Source organism: Tauraco erythrolophus, chromosome 6, assembly GCF_009769465.1.
Source record: "Tauraco erythrolophus isolate bTauEry1 chromosome 6, bTauEry1.pri, whole genome shotgun sequence".
Lineage (NCBI taxonomy): Eukaryota > Metazoa > Chordata > Aves > Musophagiformes > Musophagidae > Tauraco > Tauraco erythrolophus.
In genome coordinates, this window is record NC_141470.1 from 17,520,034 (window position 1) to 17,542,614 (window position 22,581).

At 44.0% G+C, this 22,581-nt stretch overlaps 1 protein-coding gene across 1 annotated transcript in view; it reads right to left on the reverse strand.

Moving 5' to 3' along the window:
• Window positions 1-865: 865 nt before the first annotated feature.
• The window catches only part of ABTB2 (ankyrin repeat and BTB domain containing 2), a 139,720-nt gene continuing 118,004 nt past the window's right edge, over window positions 866-22,581 (reverse strand). The window contains 14 exon segments of the mRNA XM_086613484.1: window positions 866-1,474; window positions 2,826-2,939; window positions 3,796-3,864; window positions 5,672-5,762; window positions 6,439-6,541; window positions 6,661-6,766; window positions 7,783-7,961; window positions 8,755-8,981; window positions 10,835-10,970; window positions 12,233-12,329; window positions 14,430-14,531; window positions 15,004-15,093; window positions 18,472-18,584; window positions 18,587-18,636. Coding sequence (XP_086469610.1) covers window positions 1,277-1,474; window positions 2,826-2,939; window positions 3,796-3,864; window positions 5,672-5,762; window positions 6,439-6,541; window positions 6,661-6,766; window positions 7,783-7,961; window positions 8,755-8,981; window positions 10,835-10,970; window positions 12,233-12,329; window positions 14,430-14,531; window positions 15,004-15,093; window positions 18,472-18,584; window positions 18,587-18,636 — 1,675 coding nt within the window. The 3' untranslated portion in view covers window positions 866-1,276.

Here is a 22,581-nt window from a genome sequence, read left to right on the forward strand (position 1 = left end):
TTCAAACACAAATCTGTAGGTTGAACTGTCTCCTTTTAGTTCTAACTCAGCTAGAAGGCAGCCCAGAATGAGTCCTTTTGGACCAGAAACATCTGTCCGCAGTGAACAAAGGAAAAATGTGAATCTTGGGCATTCCGGTTGAGGCATCTTGTCCAAGTGCTGCCGCCTAAATGTTAGACTGCAGCCTACCTCTAGGAACCAGTCAGGCGTGCACTCTGCCCAGTCCCCGCTGAGGTAGCGTGTCAGTGGAAAAGACATCATTCCATGGATGAGGCTGTGGAAGTGGAGACTAGCTCCAGAGAGAGAACAAACCATCAAGCTATATGTTCCTCGAGGTCTAAGGGAGACTTTTATTGCTATTTATGCTATTGGACAGTTTTTCAGCATAGTGCTGGCTCCTACTACACCTGAGTCTTTTAGAGACCATCTTTTATGGTGTCAGGTCTCACAGATAATGTTCAGAATAGGTTTTTAAGGTGAAAGTGACTGAGACTATCAAACTGTGAAAGTGAAAAGGTAGAGTCTTTTTTTTTTTCTCCCCTCCTCAAAATGGATCTAGATTAACAACTATTACAGTGAAATCGTATTAAAAAAATACAGAAAACCAATTCTTCCCTCCCTGCCCCAGCTCGGTTCTTCATGTTAGGTTTAAAGAGTTAGCATCAGTTTCTACTCAGCTTTGAACATCTACAAAATTTCTCTCTCTCAAGGTGCAAACAGTTTGGGGGAAAATTTATGTCAAGAGTCTCTTGCCACCTATAGACACTGGTGTTTATTACTGTCATGAAGTAGTCTGTGTACACCAGCCTTTGTGTTCAGACAGATGACTCATTGAATGGGCAGTGGTCCACGGGATTAGAAAACTCCTTCTATGCAGCCTTTTGACAAGTAAAACATCTACGTGTGTGAACTAGGTGGCCCTTACGGTGTGCAGGCAGACACTTAAGACTACGTATTAGATGTTGGGTCTAGGTGAATTGCCTCGCTTCTCTGCAGCCCTGCGTTGTGCTTGTTTAAATGGCAGCATTGATCTTCTCTTCGGTTCAGGTTCTTCACGTGCATCCACAGCTCTTGTTTGCGCCATGACAGTAGTAGCACAGAGAAGCCAGCTCCCTCCCCGTCAGTGGGATGAGGCACAGCACCCTTGCCTGGGGGGTGTCTGTGGTACGGGACTTTCAGCAAGATCCGGAAGGCAAACAGGAAAGCTACAGCCTTGCCTGACGACGCATCCCCGTGCAGTTTGAACTAGTGCTCCTGCCACTGCCTTGCTCCTGCTTCACACCCTGGAGGTGACGTACACAGAGTGCAGGCGGCCGGCCAGGGCTGTCTGCAAGTCCCGCAGGGGGTCCAGGCCTTGCACTTTGCTGTTCCTGCTGTAGATCAGCTGTTTGAATGAGTCCTGCTCTAGAAGAGAGCTCATGTGTTTGAGGAAGAAGCCTTCACAAAAAGAGGCTAGTTCAGGTGCGTTGTGAATCTGCAGGAGAGAGGAAGATGAGTTATGTCACAGACCTAAAGGACATGCCTGAGCCTCTTCTCATTTCTCATGCTTTGCCCTTCAACGTTTTCTAAGCCAGAAAATGAAAGACAGTAATAACAGTGGAAAAGCACAGAGTGACGGCTGATCATTTCTTTTAGTGCTTTTTGCAGGCACAGGTGTGAGCAGGGAGGCCTTCAAGCTTTTTTTCTTTCCTTCCCCTGGTGGCCTGCTGTTGGCAGAGCCACTGGCCCGCACTCCAGTCTCTTCCTCTTAAAGGAGCAGAGCAGCTGGCTGATGAAGTGGCCAAGATACCTGTTCAGCTGTGCAAGCAGGGAGTTCGTGTGGCGCAGCATAAAACACTGCGCTGCCAGATGGCACGCACAGCTCGTGGCGGCGAGAATACAGTTCACAGGATGTAAGCCCAACTCCTAGAAAAAGGAGCTGAACGTAGGAAAATAGGGATGTTACCTGTAAAACAGGTGAGGTGGATTTCTGGCTGTGATCTGGTTCCCTTTGCTTCGGAACCAGGAGGGGAAGCTCAGTAATAGGAAAACAATGAAACTCAAGTTCAGTATTAAGAAGCTCTTTGCACACACAGTGGTTCTGGGAACTCTGTGCAAACAGTAATTTAAGGAAAAGTACTGTAGGTGAGTAGGGAATACTCCCTTCTCCCTCTTTACCACTGCATACTGTTAAATTTTTAGGTCCTGAAAGAAACCAGCCTGAGTTCCATGGAAAAAATAGCCCAGCATGACAGTCAGGAATCAAAAAGGATCACTACACAAAACATAAACATGCGCATTGTTATCAGCCCTGTGTGTAGTCTTTCTGCTTGTCTTTAATGGGATCTGACCCTGCAGTCCTCCTGGAATGACAAAGTACTTCTCTATGAATTTACTGATAACATGGGTTATTTGCTATAGAGGTGAATATCAATGTCTCAGAAGAGAGTTTATGCTAGTTCTGGAGCTGTAGAGGATGTGTGTTAGCGGTAGGAGCGCTAGAAAAGGGTTTACTTCTTAGCTGCTCTACTGTGATCAGTTGCCCCTGCTGCTCTGAGGGTTTGAGTCTCTCCGGCTTTGCTGAATTCTGTTGCTGTATCAGCCTGCTAAGACACCTCCCCCCTGCTCTGTAGGGATCAATTTCATACGTGAGTGCTTTGGACAAGAAAACATACTGGGGCTATGTAGGACTTTACAGACTGGATCTTGAATGCAGCATCTTGCTTGTGGTTGCAGGCCCAGCAGGTGCCCACTCCGTGCCTGTTGTATTTAGTTACAAACCGAGACTGCAGAAAGCATGTGTGCTGGGTCATTGTGATTCTTAAACAAGGCAGTTTGGCATATACCTTTGCATATTTATAGATGTTAACGGAGTTCTCCAGGCTGATCGTCTGGGCACAGAGGATTTCACAGTGTCTCTGGAGGCCATCCAGTTGAAACAGGCTGGCAGCCGACAACAGCTATCAGGACAAGAGAGAAGAAGCTATTTGGGATCATGAGCCTTGAAAGGCTTTTAGAGAAGGCAAACAGACAGAACTGATGATTTTCTCCCTGTACGATCTCTGACTCCCTGTTTTAATGGCCGAGTCCTCATGAAATAGCAGAAGGGCCACTCAATGCCTAGCTAAAGCGACAGATTTCCTCTCTTAGCAAAGGCTTGCTCCTGCTGCAGAAAGTGCATTTGTGCTACTTTGTGTCACGACATACGAGCTCTAGACTGCTCAAAGCCTCCTTTCCTCTCCTCAGAAAAAAAATAGTTGTGTGTTGTCTTTAGCTGCAAGCTTTTATTTCACCAGACTACTGTGACTGAGCAGCATTGTTGGAAAAGGACCTATCTGCAACAGAGAAGCGCTCTTTGTCCAGTCTTTGCAGTACTATAAGCTGCTCTGCAGAAGTTCGGCTTGAAATCAGTCATTTCTCTGCAATCCCAGCCCCTTGGTGTTTGGCCTGCTCTGGGAACCAGAGCTGCTGAGTCAGCTGCACCTTTTCTGTGCCCCACCAAAAGCGCAACACGCCTGCATCCTTCTCCCAGGACAGAGAGGATGTGCAAAGGAGGCTTCCACCCAACTCCAGGTACCAAAAGCACTGTAGAGTGCTTTCTCTCCCTGCCACCAGCACCGCCCCCAGCATCTCATGGACTTAGTAAAACATAATTGGTAGTTCTTATTTCCAAGCAATGGTGTTTTGAAACTTTAAGCTCGTTTCAGTAAGTATACTCCTGGACTGGAAGCTTGCTGTTAGCTTCTGGATTTTTGCCTTTCAAGCTCTATTTATGCCCCAGTGCACTTGGCAAGACTTGGAAGAAAACATTCTCACCTCCAAGATATCGGTGGTGGGAATTTCCATAGATTCTGTTCCTCCATAGTATAAATACTGCATCAGCATCTGCAATGGGAAGAAGGCCAGGCACGAAGCTGTTATCACTGAAGTCACAAGAGGCTGCGAAGGGCTGAGCTCCCCTTCCTGAGCAGATGGGAATCGCGCGCTATGTTGGCTCTCGCCTCCACGTTTTTTCTAGTGTTGCAAATCTGCTGCTTTCTAACACTCTTTTCTTCCTCGGGCTTTGAAAAGGGCCCTGTTGAGGATTTTAGGGTGACAGTGCGTCTCTGAGCAACAGGAACGTCCTTGTAAAAGGGTTCCTTGGATCCGGTTTTGTAAAGCCTGGTAGGCTGGTCACACGCAGAGCTGCCAGCTAGCTGAGAGCACTGAAACTGCCAGCCATGAGCATGTGTGTCTCGGGGACCTCCCAGCCACTTGTCTTCCCTGCTGTGCTTCTAATCAGCTTCCAGCCCTCCCCTGCCCCCCATCAGGGCCAGAGGAAAAGGCTTAATTGTTTGCAGGGACAGCAAGATTCAGCTTCTGCTCTTTGATCTATATGTGCACACCCCCACCTAAACCAGTACGGCCTTATCTAGGGAAAGACTAGACTTGGTGTTGGAAAGAGAAGTCACTCCAGTGCATCCTGGGCGCTGTGTAAGCAGGTGTGGGGACAGCATGCTGTGCTGACCATTTCTAACAGTTGTGGTAACAAAACTAAGCTTCTAGTTTTAAAATTTCCTTATTTGTATAATGGAATTACAGGGGAGCAAAGCGCTTTTCCAGCAGAGCCCTGGGCAGAACGTAGATCTCTGGTGGCTCAGCATCCTCCATGTGCCATAACTGAGACTGCTGTGGAATGCCATCATCTCCTTAACTCGTCTGATTTTATTTACTATCAAATTGTTTAATTCCATGAACTATTTCACTGTTTTAATTCTTTTTGATTTGTTGTTCTCTCCAGTAAAGCAGAAGTTTATCTTTAGAAACCTTTTAATGTAAAAATGTTGTTAAGGAGGCTTGTTCCAACATACTCCGTTACATTTTCTTTTTTCTGTCATGGCCTGAGCTGCAAAATTTGGCTGTCACTTATCCAACACAAAACTTGTATAGCCCCTCTCAAGTAGAACAAAGATGTTCTCATGGTCAACTTCATTCCCTCTACGTGAGAGGGCAGTACTGCTGACCAACAGTTTGCTTCTAGAAAGAGAAAAAGGAAAAGCCTCAACCCTGTAGTGAAACAGTAATATGACCGATTCTACACTTCAGATTTCCCTGTTCTGCACTGTACTTCCAAATCTGAAATGCAGGTCTGGAAAGCTGGAATAACTATCACATTTCACTGACTTGTTTTTTCCCTCTGTGTGTGTTAAGTAACCTACTTCCTCCCCATCATCAATGAACATCCCTTAGGTCCATTAAGTACAGAAATGTCATAAAAGCAAAGTGCAGTTCTCAATTTTGAGCCTTTCTTGAAAGGGACACCACTGATTTCTGATCACCTGATTTAATGGGAAGCCTGGCAGTCCACCTGCTGCAAATAAGTTTACTTTTGCTTAGCACAGCATGAAAACAGTCCCTTAAAAAGTATGAAAATAGTGTCTTGAAAGTACAAAACAACCAGTTTTTTCTGCTTTATGGAGAAGTTAGTTGCCTAGTAAGAAAATAAGAATATAGGCTGAAGGTTTCTGTTTTAAGATTAGTCCCAGCTGAAGAGTTTTGACAAAGCTCAGAGCACTCCTGAAATACAGACGTGTTGAAATCGGCTCCATCTCTGCTTGTAAATTACGTATGATATTAAGCCTTGGCTTAGTCTTAGCTTTCAAGTATGCGAGAAGATGAAAAGAATAAAGAAAAGGTAGAGTAAGTTACATACCTTGAAAATATTGTATTTCATATCACTGATTTCAACAGTCTTGCTGCCGTGGCTGTCGTGCTCTGTTTTATTGGTCATTAGCGTCTTGAACCTGAGAATGGTTTTAATAGATTCTGTATTAGTGCGTCACGTACCCGTTCCTATTGACAAACAGCCTAAGCCAGGGGAAAACAGAGAGCCTGCCTTGTTTTTCTTTGCAAGTTGAAACATTTCTTTCAATTTAATGACAATCAGTTTAGAACTTGAGGAACAACTTAAACCTGGAAATTGCTTGAGTCTGATCCAATCTCACCCTATAATAGTTGCAAAACACTGTTACTATGCCAATAACAGAAAAAGAAACTGATAACTGCAAGTGTACCAGGTCAGGTGTGAAATGTCCAGGACATCTGGAGCAAGTGTAGCTCCAGCTGGCAAAGTCTGAGAGAAGGACAGGAAAGGCAGTGAATGGCTGGATAATGTGCGTGCCAACTACTGCACAGTGTTTTAGGGACAATTACTGGTTAGTTTATGTCAATACAGCTCTGGGAATCTCTAATACATACTAGGAAAATTCATCTTTACTCTCCTACTATTCTTAACACTAGTAAAAAAAAAAAAAAAAAAAAGATGTGGCTTCATCCTGCACACCTGAACTATGGTCTGTAGTTGTATTCGTAGCTGCTGCTTTACTGCAGTGGGTGACTGAGAGCCAGTCACAGAAATGAGAGACTAAAGGGCCAAATGTTCCTGTAGCAATCTGTACTCTGCTGTGGAAAGCCACTCACCTGTTAGATGCAGTAACCAGCAGGACTTTGTGTGCATAAAACAGCTTTCCTTCAACTAAGAAAGTTACGTCAGACATTTCTTTATTGTTTAGAAAGTGAGGATCTGTTAAGGTAACGGGGGGGAGAAAAAAAAAGGTGGTGAATGTTTTTTGAAGCTGCGGATGCTTTTTAAAAAAAAAAAAAAAAATTACAAGAACTTCACTGTTTAGATGAGCATCTTACCTAGCCGAGCCGGCAGTGTCTTTCGAATTTCAGGAATGCTGGGTATCGGACTGCTGCCATAGCAGTGGGTGAAGATGGAGGCAAGCTGCTGATTGATAGAATCATTCTGTAAGGAGGATGGAAGAGGTATCATCAATCGGCACTTTGTATTGAGCAGGTTTCAAATATGCTGGAACAGTTCACTTGAGGCTTATAGCAACTGCATCCTACAGAAGTAACCTCCAAACAGAGGGGAAAAAAGCATGATCTGTACAATATGCTCTGACAGAATGCCCTCAGCAACAGCTTAGGGGCCAACCCCTGTCAAGGGAAAAAAGTCCATCAGCAAAAGCTCATCCTTCCACTGCTCTGTAACAGGTAAGCCCACAAGCATGTTCTCAGCAAGATTTGGTTAATGCTGTCAGTTCATTGGCAGATACCAATTGGTTTTAGTTAACCAGTTTCTTTCTTGCTTTTAATTTAAAGGACAGTTAACAATGTATGTTGTAGTGACCAGTTACGGAGGTATCAAGAGCCTGTAATATACTTCTCAGCTTCCCCTGCCTGTGCATTTCAAGCATATCCTGTCTGCAGTCAGAATGCCGGCATCCCCCTCCTCACATGAAGGGCAACAGCCTCTTGGAAGAGAACATGGTAGAAACTGGGTGACCTTATCTGCAAAATGGGACAGCTAAACTATGTACCATGGATCAAATCTGTTCTAGACATGCCTTGAAAAGCAAGGTCATAGGCAACCTCTATATAAAAAAAAAAAGTAGAAGGAAATGTTGCTGAACAAAAAGCACTGTTCAGAAAACTCCCCAAAGATACTATTGAGAGAACCTGAATTTCCCAGTACTGTATTGATAACTCTTCCTCTTACATTCACATGGTTTCAAAAGGCAGTTGCTGAACTGGACTGTGACAGAGTAACTTTAACTTCTGTTGCAATTAATGTCTCTACTGTGAGGACTGCTTTTGTGGGCTGTATATGAATTTAGATAAATGCTATCAGGGCCCTTTTCATACCATAACTCATTAAGGACTTTGCATAGGCATTAACTTGTTCTTGTTGTGCACTAACTTGTACAGTAGCAAAAAACAAACACTTGATTTTGATACTGTTACAAAACTAATAATTACTTTGCTGGTTTTGAGGATATCAAACATGAGCTGCAACCCTTCATTAACCAGTTCTTCATTGTAGTCCTCTTCTTTAATGGTGACAAATTCGCGTAAGAGGGTCTGTACAACTGAGTAACGAGACTGGTAGAAGGTTGTCCGCAGTGACTCGATCCACACATGGAGCTTCCATGGGACTCCTGCAGCCACAGCAAAAGGGACAGTGAAAGATGATGATTTGCTTAAGTACCTGTGAGTAGATTGTCCTGCTGCTCTTACTAACACTTGGCGGCACTGAAGTAGATCTTTACCTACATCCTAACAGCAGATACGTTTTTGTCTTGATATTAAAGATGACTGAACTGGGTCATTGACAGATTAAGTGACTTATCTACAACAGCAGAGGCTTGGTACCAGGACCGTAAGTTGGAACTTTCTGCTGATCGTTAAGGATCAGAGACCCACTATGGTGTATTTAGCTTCATGATTAGTCAGAACTGTAAAATAGATTTGAACTCAACTTGCAGAATAACCAACCCTACACAAACATGGTGTGACGTCTTCTCTCCTGCTTACCTGTAACAGTCTAGACACACAAGCTCCAAAGCCTGTCTTTCCTACCTTTAGATCAAATCTGTTCTTTCACCTTAAACCATTTAATCTCTGATATTATCTTTGTCTTTGAGACCAGCCTCTTTAACGCTGACTTTGAGGTGTCACAGTATCTGATGAAGATACACACCCCTTGCTTTTCATACTTGGGAACAGAGGATCCAGCCAAAAGTGAGGGATATCCCAGGTCAGTGGGAATTTGACAAAAAACCTTGTGAGAAGCCTTAAGAACTTTCTTACTTAAACAGCTGCTTCCCATAAGCGTGGGATAACTTTGCATTTGGGGTTACAGATCCTTCTCCAAGTGGAAAGGGCAGAGGAAAAAGTGTTTCATGCCTTAAACATGCACAAAGCTTAAAAGAAAGAAAAGACCTTACTGACCAAGTGCCCTGAGCTCCATGGTGATGTCTACGTAGCCGTGCTCCGCACTGTAATACATGGCCTCCTGCAGAGCTTTCGTTCGTGTCTTACAGAGCCTGACTTGCCCCTCGCTGGAGCTGCCCTGGCTGGAGGTGTCGCTCTCCACTCCCTCAGCCAAAATCTCCTCCAGCGAGAGGACATCTCCCTTCAGTTGCTGGGGCTGGGTCAGGAGCTTGCGCAGAACGTTCCTGAGGAGGAAGAAGATATATCACTTATTAATAAATGAAATACCGACAATTCAGACAGGACTGTGGTGATTCAGGTTTAGGGGTCTGGCTTAGTATATAATAAGAAATTATTCTTCCCAAAGATAGACAGCTGGCAGTTATGGAGCAGCATTTAAAACACTCATCCTTCCCTATCCCACATGCTAGAAATTGATGCCCTGGTAAGCAAGGGAAAAAGAATGGAATATGCTTCTGTACCTTAGTGGTACCAGGATCTATTTCAGAGTGTCAGTGCAAACTGTTTTTTATTGCAGGCTCTGCTTTGGCAGAGAAGCACACTTCCTTCTGCCAGCCCTGAGTGTGGTGATATCGTAAGCTCTGCAGTAAGATTTAGTTTAACAGAGAGTGTCTGTTAGAACCCTTGCTGTTTCCCCAAATGACCATCTTGAAGCACTGTTATGTTGTTTTAGTCAGATTCGCTTCCTGTATCAGTAAATAGAAAACATAAAAAAAAAAAGATAGTTCTTCATCACTAAATCCAAGGAGAATTTTTTTGGTTTAGAATTTCACACAGCAGTTGCAAGAAAGAGGCTTTCTTGTTTGTGTCCAGCCACTTTAGAAAACTTGCATCATTGGTGTCCCTACGGACAGCTGGAACCATCTGCAGCAGACATTCCCCATCCCAGCAAGTCCTCCTGAGTACTCAGCTGTGACGCTGAATTGCCACTAGCTGGTACTCTCTCTTTGCATCCATGCTACTCAGTATGACTAAAAAACGTTAATTTTGTGCCTCAGGATCACCCTGCCCAATCCAATTGGAGAATGAGCCTTAAATTTCACAGTTTGCATGGTTAGATGTTGCAGGAGATTGTGGGAGGGGAACAGAATTGGGAACAGAACAGTGTCTGTGTTAGTTTTACACTGTAAATAACTGCATTAGGCCGTTCCAGCTTTGCAGAGTTTGGGCCTCAATTGAGCTTGCGATATTTTCCCTGGTGTATCCAGATGTGCAACGTACCTGGAGGTGCAGTTTTGGCACCACTGTAAAGCACAGCTGTGTTCAAGGTAGCTACTATTTAACATGCTACTAGAAGGGCCAGCTGTACTGCTGAAAGACCCTGTGGATATCTCTCAGCCCATCTACATGGGCGGTTTCAGGGCTGTTTTAATTGGCATGTTTTGCTAACGTTTTTTTCTGGGAACTGAAGGATTTCTGGATGAGTTTGTAAGTAATGTCTTATTTCTAAAAAACAGGGTTGGAAAGCCCAGTCTGGCTTTTCATCATTTTAATGACTGATCTCTTGATGAGCCATCCAAAAACCAGAGATGCAGTCAAGCAAATTCTGCCACAGATTATTTTTGCCACCTTAATGTGATTAGATTCTGTCTCAGAACATGAACTGCTATCTCAGAACCTACACATAGGCTGAAATTAGTCTGCTCACGTATGGCCTAGAACCAGCTCCTACTCGCTCTCAGCGCTGCAGAGCTAGACTGGCAAGTGAGGGAATAAGCAAAAGGCAAACAAAGATCTTTCTGTTGTATTTTGTGCTTTTGACTAAAATATAATCCCTTTCTTTTATCGAAGTTATAGTTGCTGAATAATGAAAGTCTTGCATAATTTTTTGTCAAATGTAACAGAGAGCAACTACCAGTTTAAAGAATCTTTCAGTTCCCCCAAAAGGTACTACCTACATCTGAACCAGGACAGCCTGGGAAGCTGCGCAGCACTAAAAAATGGTCTTAACACCCTCTTCTGAACGGCAGGCCCTGGGATTTGGGTATAAGACATGTAACATAAAGTCATACAGGAATACCTATGGTGATAGCCTTAGGCAAAAAAAAAACTGTTTTGAACATGAACAAAGCTTTACCTGTGCCCATGTGCAGCTGAGTGACTGAAGCAATTCATATCTTCATGAAGCGATGAGGACATACCATTGACTTCCAGCATACTGAGGAGTGGATCAGCACCCCTGCTTAGCAGTAAGCTGACCAACTCGTAGTTCCCTAGGAGAAAATTGACAGAAACAGAATGATGGTTCCATGTCTATTACCTCTTCGAAAGCATGTAACGTAGGACTGGTACAGACACTGTACCAGCAACTTTTGTGCTACCAGCTAAGGCTTTCAGAGCATCCTGCAAGCACGCATTAGGCTTCCCAGCAGGTCAGAGAGAGAAACTGAGTCACAAATACACCTAAACTACCTAATAATGAAAACTAGCTAGAGGTAGAATGAAAAGAGAATTAAACTGGTCTGGCGTTCTCAGTAGACACCAGCAGAGATGTTTGCAACTGATGTAACTAGGGTCAGAGGCTCGGCTGTTCAGCTGGTGGATGAGGGTAACTGAGAAGGCCAGATGGGAGCTGCTCTGTGCTGTACCTGCTGACCACGGCTTCCTAAAACCACCCCGCAGACAAGTTTATCAGTGCAGTCCACATTCAGCCAGGCCTCCTGTCCACCATTTGCATTAGATGTAGTAGTCAGTGGTGGCAAGAGACCCAGCACAATGAGTATCTGTCATTGGGAGGGGAGGAGGCTGGTTTTTTTATCCCCTCAATAAAGCCTGGTGCAGAGCAAGGCAGAGACTCGTCTTCATAAACACACAAAAATGAAGCAGAAAGAAAAGGAGGAAAAAAGTAAAAACAGTTGGAGGTGAAAAGTATTGAAAACTAACAGGTTCTTTTAGGCCAGCACAGACACGTTCACAGAACACTAAACTCTTCTCATGACAGGTAGGTAGAAGAAATACGGAATTTTACTTGTATTTAATAAATTAATAAAACATATTGCTTTATATGGCAGGTATTTTTCCCTAGGCTGAATTTAAGCTTGTTAATTTTTGCATCTAGAAGTTACTTAGATCCACGACGTGCCTCGACTAGACAGTAGCTGGTTTATGTTCCTTGACAGTGCCCTGTGCAAAGGAGCTGTTTCAGTCAGCTTTACTATGGAGGCCGCTGGCAGGAGGTAAGAGTTGGGACTAGTTGCAAAAGCAGATGCTCAGTGAGTGCCCATCAGGCTCCTGCCACATGACAACAAACAGCTGTTAGTTGCTGCCAACCCAGATGGGGTTCCTATTAGTGTTTCAGAAATAAAAAAAAGTGCTGACTTTTTAGCAGCCAGTTCACTGTGCGACCCACATTCGAGATGTTTACCGTAGCCACGGTACCTTGGAACGCAGCGCAAAGTGACTCCTAACGCATTTTACGGACACCAGACCCACGCGTGAATTGGTTGTGGTTGTTCTGTGGTAGCACGGAGCTTACCTGCTGCTGAAGCCAGCTGAAGAGGAGTCTCGGCGTAGTTGTCTTCTCCACTGTTAACGGCAGAGCCCTCAACGTGGGCACCAGCATCCAAGAGCAGCTGCAAGAGACACATGAAAGACAAGGAGTTGAGAAAAGAGCAATTCAGAAGGACAAAACAGAGGAGGCTGTGTGTTAGAGAGGAAGACCAGTGGATTCACAGTGAAGAGTGCACGCACACAAAGGGACCATCTCAAATGCTAAAGCAAAATACCTATTATAAGGCAAATTTCTCTTATGTTTCCTCACTCAGCCTAGGGGTAAAGTCTCCATGTGAACGTCAATTTCGAGTTTTCTTATTTTCTTTTGCTTTACTGTGCTTTCAGTAGTGAGTTTGGGCTGGACAGGTGCTCCGCTGGCAGCTTGGAGAACATCACCTTGTTGTTTTGGGGTTTTTTTTTCATCTCCTTTATGGACATGTTTTTTTGCAATTGTCATTTCCCAACTCCAAAGAGCTCTGCAATCAGAGCTTCTCTTCAGCGCAGGAAGTCCATCTGATTTAGTTTCATGCTGTGCTCAGGAAGCAGAGTTCCTCCAGGGAATTAGCCCTGGAGGCCAAACATACTGGAGCTCTGGGGCCCGTGGCGCCTGCCTAAGGAGGCCCCGGCAGCTGCGGTGGTTTGCCGCACACAGAACCTGCTTTCATTGAACTCACCAAGCTGCTCCCAAGAGAAATTACCACCTCTCAGACAAAGGGGAGAAGGTTACAAGATGATGGCGACCTTTCATGGCCAGGTAGGGCTGGCAGACAGCATTGGGGCACCGGAGCACCGCTTGCAGCTGCGGACCAGTGCCGCTGCCCATGTGTGCATCACCAGTGCTTGGCTGCTGCCAGCAGCGGAGGTTCCTCCACTGGGCGTAGGAGTCTGGCGAGCTGTATCGTGTAACATTGTCACCATTTTAATAGTTTCAGCCATACCCAGTCAGTGATGACCTTGGCCTTGGCACAAACAGCATATATGTTCAGATTTTTATTAGTAAACTTTTTGCAGAGCAGCACTGCTGGTTCATTGGCTGGTTTGTTTCTGTCATGAGATGTCAGCTGTTCCATGCAAGTACGGCATGGTAGGCCTTAACTGGAAAGATGATCTTATACACCGATTTCAGCAAAAGCTGACATCTACCCCTTTAATAATAATTGCCAAATAAATAAAAAAAAGGATGTAATCTTCAGAAGTTTTCACCAAAACAGAAGAAACAAATCTTGTAGGTAATGCAGTCCAACATGAGCTTTGATATACTTGGCTACATCTCCTGGAGAATGACGCTCTTATCTCGCAAGTAAATTAAGGCTGTCCAACCTTTGTAATACCAAAGGCTGCCCTGGCAATTTACCAGGTGGAATCTAATCTTTGTAATTATTTACAAATGTACACAAACAAAAAATGAGTGTGTGCAGCCTCCATTTGCTTATGTGTTCCCTCCCCCCCGCTCTTTGAGCAGAAGGTAAATTAAATTCATCAGCAATTGACTACCTGCCATCATGAGTTTTGAATTCCCGTTGAAGTTCAGGCAGGGTTTCCAGGACTCCAGCCCATTCTGCTGCTCCCTGCCTTAATTCCCCAGAAAAGGGAGCGGGGAGGATGCAAGAGGCTCAATTCTCATGACAGCTTAAGTCTTGTTCATGTAATTCTCAAGGATTATAAAAGGAGTTACAGATGATTTGCTGCCATCAGAGCAGAAATCTGCATACACTTAATTTTTGCACATGTAAATGTATAAACCAATTAACATCTAGTGCCAGAAAGCATCCTCATCAAGCAGTCTACCTGCAACCGCTCTGCATGGAGCAGCAGTTTATCTAATACCAAAGAAATGATTGTGCAGCATTGTTCTGGAAGTGGTAAGTCATGGACCAATACTGAAACCAAAGGAAAATAAGAAAACATACTGTGTTTTGTTATCAAGGCCTTAGCTGGAAATTATGTCATCAATTCACAGTTCCTAAGAAAAGCATCAGTTGCATTCTGCTTGTTTTCAAAACTTGCAAATTTTCACTGGTTTTTAGAAAGTTTCCACCAAACTGCACATGGAGCCCGTGCCCAGGAAGCCTGACAGCGAGGGTCCCACCCAGCCCTCGGCTTGCAGTCCCGCACTTCAGTCCTTCCGTGTCTCCCGTAACATTTCCCAGCGGGGCAAGGGAGAGATTTCCTCTGCTCACCTGAACAACAGAGATGTGCCCATGTAACACAGCAAAGGTAAGCGCGGTCCAGTGCCGGCTGTCGGGATGGACTGAAGGATATCGTGGAGACGTACTGGGAACCTGGGAGAAAGGAACCGGGGAGTTACTAACTACTGCAGTCTCTGTCCGCCATAATCTTTAGACTTGTACATAACTGGCTTTTTAATTTGTAAGTGACGACCCCAGGGAGTGGTAACTTAGGCTGTTTAGAGAATAAACACTGCCACCACTAGTCACTCTGTGCAGTCCCCTGGGCCTTTTTAATGGGCTTGGTTTCTCCCAGTGGCAGCTCTTTCAGGAGGGAGACCCCTTTACCCCCACCGTGCCTATTAGAGACATGCCAACGCCAATCACAATCGGAGCCACTGAGTGCTCCAAGAGGTTTTGACGGTTTTCTTCCCCCTCCCAAATCCCTGAAGCAATGGTTTCTGGAAGAAGTGCCTTGCTCAGAAGCTTCCAGAAAGGAAGCCTTCAGTTACTAGGGCAGATTTCATAACTGCTCTTGTTAGTTTACAGATGAATAATTATGGGGAGAGCGTCCTCCATTACTCACTGGTATATCTAAATTTGCTCCAGCATCTATAAGCATCTGGACCATGGCTTCATCTCCAGCAGCGCAGGCGTACATTAGTGGGGTCATACCCTTCAGGAAGAAATAAAAAAAAAAAAAAAAAAAATTATCTTTCTATGCCTATCAACAGTGAAACTGTCACGGACACACAGAAGAGTGTGCGTGTGTGCAGGCACGTGTGTGTAGGGACAGCACATGTCTATGTTCAAAACGTTTACGGTTTCTACACAGAGTGGGGACAATGCTCTGGTATTGGAAAGTGATGTGGACCAAACCAGGGGACAAGACTGCAAGAATACAAAAGGGATCACTGAAAATCTCAGCCGTGTATCATCATGATTCTTGAGCTTTCTCAAGGCTGCCAAAAAAGAAATACCACTTCTTGGATCATTTGTAGCCAGATGAACCAAAAGCAGAAAACAACACGAAAATACACAAGATTAATTTATTTGGCAACTTACTCCCATTGCTAAAATCCTATTTGCCACAATATTTCAGCATTTCAATTCCATAAATCTGTCTCTCTCTACTTAACCAGCAAACCATGACGGCTCAGAGATGAATGATGACAGAAATGAGCCTTACTTACAGAGTCCATTCCAGAAGTAGCCAAGGACAGAAAGGAAATGGCCTAGTAAAATCCATCTCTGCTCTTATCCTACAGCTTCCCCCCACCCCTTAATTATTGTGAGCATTTGAATTTTTCACAGGCAGCATCTCTGCTGCTCATTGTGTAATAATACAGCTTGATCTTTAGAGAGGGACATGTATCGTAAAATAGCATTTCACCTCGCACAGGGGAGTTCTGATCTTGTATCTGCAAAGGCATCTTTTCAAAACAACCACAATTCCGCGCTTCCTGCATTTGAGGCAGTTACACACATTTGCAAAGATGTTTCAGGGGCTGGTAGCAGGAGAAGAGGGGATGGTGGGTTTGGCTTTTGTGGGGCTTGGGAGGATCCACTCTCATTACAGACAAGTAAACTTAGAATTCAGGTCTAAATATGGGCACAGGCCCATATTTACTGCCACAGTCAGGGTTCAAAAACTACCAGACTTTCCTTTCCTTCCCTGCCCCCCCCACCACCTTTTTCTAAAAAAAAAAATTTAATACCAGTTTTGCATTCCCTGCTTGTTTCTTAGTATGCAAAAGGAAGAACAGATTGTTTTTCTAAATACCTCAAATCCTGTGAAACCAGAATGCTGCTTGGTCCCCACTAGAAGCAAATACAGAGTCCTGCTCCAAACTCAAGTTTCTGAAGATATATTCTTTCCCCCTTTCTAAAAATATCTCCATACACCTACACACAGAAGCGGGTCTGAACACACACTTCGATGTTGGACATGCTCACGTTCTGGGAGCGGTCAAAATCTGAACATAGATCTAAAGCCTGGATATTAAATTAGTCCAACAGTTCTGTCTATTGTAGGATTTGCCACAAAAGTTTTGCTGTACTTGCCAGGTGAGAGATGGTCACGCCTGTCTGCGATGCCTCAGAGGTGCCTGCCTACTCTGCAGTGTGTTAAGAAGACTCATCATGACCAAAAGAAATCCAGATACATGAACTGAGCTTACCAGGCCAGTGTTAAATGTTCTATCCTACAGGACAGAGAGACCTGCTTTCCGATGCCGCACCTACGTCAGTTTTCCCAAGTTTAGGCATCTGGCTTTGGCTTATTCCTTTACAGGAAGGGCAAAACAAGTCAGCTGCAAAGTTCAGGTTTGGTTTCATATTCCAGCTATGGCACAGTTCATTTCTAGAGTTTGGATTTAACTCTCTCTGTGATTGGCAGCGTGATGGAGGACTCTTGCTTAGCTTGCAGAGATGAGCTCCAGAATCATTTAAGTAGAGAATGCCAGAGCAGCAATGTCTCCAGAGGGAGCCCGTCCTGCCCTCCTTGGTCAGTGCCAAAACACTGCTTTGAGACGTGGGAGCAGGTTTCTGCAAAGCATGCTGGCAGCTCTTTCTACGATCCCCCTGTTCACAGTAGGACTGGCTAGAGGATGACATCAACAGGATGACAACGAGACCATAACTGAATGACAGCAGAAACTCCTCAAACTTTCCAGTGAATTGCCTACAGAATGCAGGGTCTTTATGCATACAAAAGCCAAACAGCTCTCAGTTTGCTGGCTGGCTGAAGAGAGGTAAAAAACATCCCGTGGTGAGAAGTGACGGTCTTGGCACTAGTGTCTTTGGTGTTAGGACAGCAAGGCTCACAACACAAAATAATCTGCTCTGAGAAAACAAAAGTCCTCAGGGCTACATAAACAGGAACTGCAAAAACTTATGGAAAAAACAGAAGTAAGCGGCAGACCTTCGTAATAAAAATCTGCTACCTTGTCACTTTGCTAAAGTCAGTATTGAGGGCACCCATGATGTGATACCCCACCTCTGTGACCACAAAGCTCCTTTGCATTGGATATGTAAATAAGGCAACTACATACCTAAATACAAGCTTGTGCACGAGTAGTTTCTGCTTATATTTGTGTACACAATCACACTTCTTTTAAAGCTGCAGGACAACGGAAAGTACCATGGTAGATGTGCCAGTTTCAGAATTTGGTCTGAAATGCTACTGCAGTAAAACGCTGCCTATGAGAAAACCTCTCTACTTGAACATAAATCCTTCCTACTACTTAAATATCCTGTTGTTTCTGAGACATGACAGCTCATTCTCTTTGCTGTGACAGCTGTAATGAGTGTTTATTTGGGAGAGGTTTGTGGGTTTTTTTTTAAATTAAAAGCTAATTCAATGCACTGAATGATGCCCCAGAGAACAGACTCTGCTGTTACTTGATGGGACTGACAGCACAAGCAGAAGCAGCTAAAGACTCCTGAGGCTACCAAATCCCTATGGTTCGATGTAGCTGAGCAAGAGACAGGTCAAAATGAAAAAAATAGGCACATCAGCATGATGGACTTTCAAACAAAGCTAATACTGACTGATACTAATGCCACTGGCGTTCTCTGCTGTTTCTTACAAGCCAGACCATACTAAGAATATATAACTCACTTCGCGCCCAAAAGCCATCAGACAGTAACACCTTTTGGTCACTCGTCACTGACCCGGACTGGATTTGGGCTGTTGAACCAGAAGAGAGTGTCACTGGCAAAAAACACTTTGTTTTGACATTGTCTTAGTATTAAGACAACATCAGACTTTCCATCTGCAGCCAGCGTATTAACCTGTCTTCCATCAGCACCCAAGACAGGCCATCCAAGGAACAGACCTACATTCCAGCTGATAATTCACTCTGGGCTTTGACTGGCTTTTTTTGGGAGTTATATTTTTGGTTTTTAAAGGACATATTTTCAGACTGAAATACAAGAAAAGCCTTGGAGAGGCAACTAACACACATGACCTCATGTATTGATTTGCCACACGGAAAGGAACATGCAATTTGTTCAGGCAAAGAATTTGTGTGTGTGTGGTTACATGGCATACCTGATCGTCCATGGTGTTAACCCCGTCAGGTCCCAGTGCATCGATTGCTTGGTTGATCAGATCTGTCCTTCCACAGTTTAGCATTCGGAAACCCAGATCCTGTTGGAATTTTCAGTAGCAGCCTTAGCATCCAGTCTCCGGAAGGAACTAAAGCAGCATTCGGGTCTGTGAAAGACAAAATCATTTCTGGATTATTTGTTTTTCTTATTTTTTTTTTCCCCAGTCCCATCTCCTGCAGAAATCAGGCTTATGAATTTTCATGGTTTTACCTTCCCCACTGAATAACTAGTTCTGAAAAATCTGGCTAACTTCATTCATACTGGACATGGAAGTTTTAGTTTTCAGAGAAAGACAGTAAGTTGATGCAAACAGGGCAAAAACAGTAAAAAAAACAGTGTCCAAGTAGAGAAGCCTCATCATTCCCCTTCTCCAAGGGAAAGGTAGAAAGAAATCCGTATTCCTTGCCAAAAGTGGTATTTTTCCAGCCAGCCCCTCACTACAAGGGTACCTCTGGACCAGGCGCCACTTCTGCTATGTCTTATCCAGCAAAACAGGACGGGGATGCCGGCATATGCCCACACCATAAGAGCAACTGGGGTGACTGCAGCAGCGATGTGGTTATTGTGGTGGGACCGATGTCGCAGGCTGCAAACCTGCAGCAACCAGGTTTCTTTAGTTCTGCTTCTCACAAATAAAACCATCAAAACCCAGTTGCTTTAAATAATTAGCTGTATATATTTTGGATATCAGATTTGCCTTTTCCTTCTTGTTATAGGATAGTCCATCAAACATGTGCAAAAACATATTGCAAGAAGGAGGAAGAGATGGACAGAAAATGTATCCAATAAAATATCAGTGTACTTCTAGGATGAAACAATTATGCTGTCTGCATACCAGACTAGCTATTATTTTGAAATAAAAGGCATTTCTGAAAGAAGATAACCATCCTTATTCTTTTCTGGAAAAGAAAATCAAAATTTAAAAAAAAACCCAAACAAAACACAAATTCGAGTAGTGGAACATTCTCAACTCTTTTCCAAGACCTCAATAAAAGGAAGGGCGTTAACATTTCTATGAGGCTCTATTAAATCCTTATCCTTTAGATGACTATCAAACGACCTTTATCTCATTTGGAAGGAGCCCAGGGATTACTGTAAATCCTCTGGTTATCTGCTCAGAGACTTCTGAATTCCAAAGCTGGAAGTGTATCTCCTTCACTGAAGGAACATGGCCCCATTGGAGATGTTTCCTATCTCAGCTGCGCGTTGATATGGTCGGTCCTTTGATGTTATTTCAGGGGAATGCCTTCTCTTCTAGTTGCCTGGTTTTCAACACAGGCTCTTGTGCAAACTCTCAGTAAGTGAGATATCAGCCTGCCAAGTTCCTTTGAAAAATGAGATTCTTCCAACAAGGCTAACCTCTTCTGGAAACTTTGTATGGCCTGCCAGATAAGGAAAACACTCGTCGGTTCACGTAGACGATTCAAGATGAATCTCATTCACGTTTTAATTCATCGGGCCATTTTTTAATGCTTCTGAACTTGCATTGATGGCAGATGACAAATGGTGAGCAGATGCTATGAACAATACACCGAGCTAACAAAGATCCCTCCACAGCCTGGTGACCGGTCACGTTATACAGGGGAAACCAGCATCTTAGCGCAGCTGCTTTCAGAAAGGAACTACATCAGGGGACAATTTGGGGAACAGTCAGCAGGGAAGCAAAGTGACAGTCTGGGAGTCACTAGCTCTTTGGAAATACATCTGCAAAGAAAACATGTATCCGAGGCAGAAGAAGACAAGATCTCTGAAGCACTCAGATACTACATTCGGACACATACAGCACGGAGCACGAGAGGACAGTAGGTAAATGGCTTAATGCTAGACACTAGGCTAGTAAATTAATAATCTTGTTCTACTAAGGTAATTGGTACAGTATCACGATGCTACACTATTACGTAGAATATTATGCAGTGACGAAGAGGAAGAGGAAGAGGAGGAGGACAAGGAGGAGGACCAGGAGGAAGACGAAGAGGAAGACGAGGAGAAGGACGAGAAGAAGGACGAGGAGGAGGACGAGGAGGAGGACGAGGAGGAGGATGAGGAAGAAGAAGATTTGTATGCCATAAAAGTGAAATAAAATTATATCACTTGAAATCCAGTGAACCTCAGAAGATAAAAGTTTTTGAGGGGACAGTACCTGTCTTTGCACATTGTTTTATTTTGCTAACAGGCATGATTCCACCCACAGCTGTTTACAGGCCCTGTTGGAGCAGAGGGAGGGGGCACACAATTCACTGACGAGCCACGTGGAGCAAAGAGCAAAACAAGAGAGTTGCACAGAGCTGTCAGAGAGACCCAGCAAAACAGTGGGACTGTAGTTCTCGGTGCAGAGCTGCCAGGAGGCCAGTTCAGGTGCAAGAATCTGATGTTATAATTTGTGAGCTTTACTCCTGGGCACTTGCAGGCTCAGCCCATACAAAAGCTACTCCACGCTTGCTGTTCTGTAGCGGTGGCTTGATGGCACGCTCTTCTATGACAGATGCAAAGTAGCTTTTTCTTTTAGAGTGTGATAAAAGTTAGAGCATCCTACAGGAGCCGAGGGGGAGAGCTCACATATGCACAACTGCTGCGCAGCAGCTGTAACCGCAGCAGGTTTTCCATGTGTGAGTTGTTATCCTGTGGAGAAGAGGCAAACTCTTGCACACTTCCTGGAGTAAAGCCTGTGCTCCTGCAGTTACCCAGGTAGTAGCTCTTACATATGCCCAGCTGTGCCCAGGGGACAAACTGAGAACTGATGGTGGACTGAGAGACGTCGGGGAGGCAGAGGCCAGAGAGCAGGGAAATGACAGGGCTGAGGTCTTAGTTTGGGAAAGGATAGCTTGAAGAGAGCCTGGTGTGCTCTTTGGGTTTCACAAGCAGTAACTACTACTATAACTACTGGTAGTGAATAATTTAAATTTGCCCTGCAGTGAGGAAAAAATAATTTTAAAAAAGCAATGTGTGATAACAATATTAAAATCCCTACATTTATATTGAAGTAGGTGGAAAAAACAGAGATCTCTGCAATCTAGTGTTTCCTCACATATTATCACTTAACCAGTAACAGGTGAGTACTCAAGATGTTTACAAATTGCCTGGCAAACATAAACTGAGAGCATCCTATTAGAAGGCTTCATCCACTAACAGTTGTTGTGGAAGACTATCCTGCCCAAGCAGTCTGTGTCAGAGAACAGATGTTAGTATAACCTGAAATTCAGACCTCTAATTATACGTTGTTCTTCGGCACATCTTCTCTTTCAGGGATTTCAACATACCCCACCTGATGCATCACCACTGCAAGGAACTATCATTATATGACTTTTAGCCTGTGCATCATGAGGAAAAGCGAGCTGCGATTTGTCTACGGTCACACAGCAAGCCAGGGATAAATTTGGCTTCAGTGCCAAGATTTCCTTTTCCCCTAAACGCGTTGTAATGGCTAGATACAAATGACTGCTTTAAAGGATCAGATAATGGGCACTGGAAACAAGGCAGTAAGAATCTTCTTAGACCTCTGAAAATAAAACTCAGGCAAGACAATGCAGAACAAAGAACCTGGTCAAGCTTAACTTTGATTTTTGTCCTCTGCTACAAAGATGATGCATGGTACTGTAGAGCAGAGGTTTCACCTGCAAGGAAGGCACACAGCATACATCCCTAGGGAGGAACAGTTTGGTGAGGTAAAAGGCGGGAAAAGATCTTAGTTTTCTTACAGAATTGCCTTTCTTTTTGGAGAGAAACCTCTAACATACTCCTTCCCTGGGCCAGCACTGCTAACCCTTAAAAAAACAACAATTGAACTGTCTTCTGCCTGAATAACCTACATAGTGTGGTTGAGGCCCTTTATACCTGCTTCTCACTTTTATTTATTGCTTACATTATTTTGGACTTCCCAGGTTTCTATCAAGACCTTCATTTCATAGCTGTATCATTATGGCTTCAGTTTTAAGTTACTGAGATAAACCCCGTTTTCACAAAGGCTGTCTCTAAGTGTTTCCTTTTAGCTCACATCAGCAGCAAAATCAAACACCCAAATCCCTGCCCTCTTTCTGTTTGTTTTTTTTTAAGA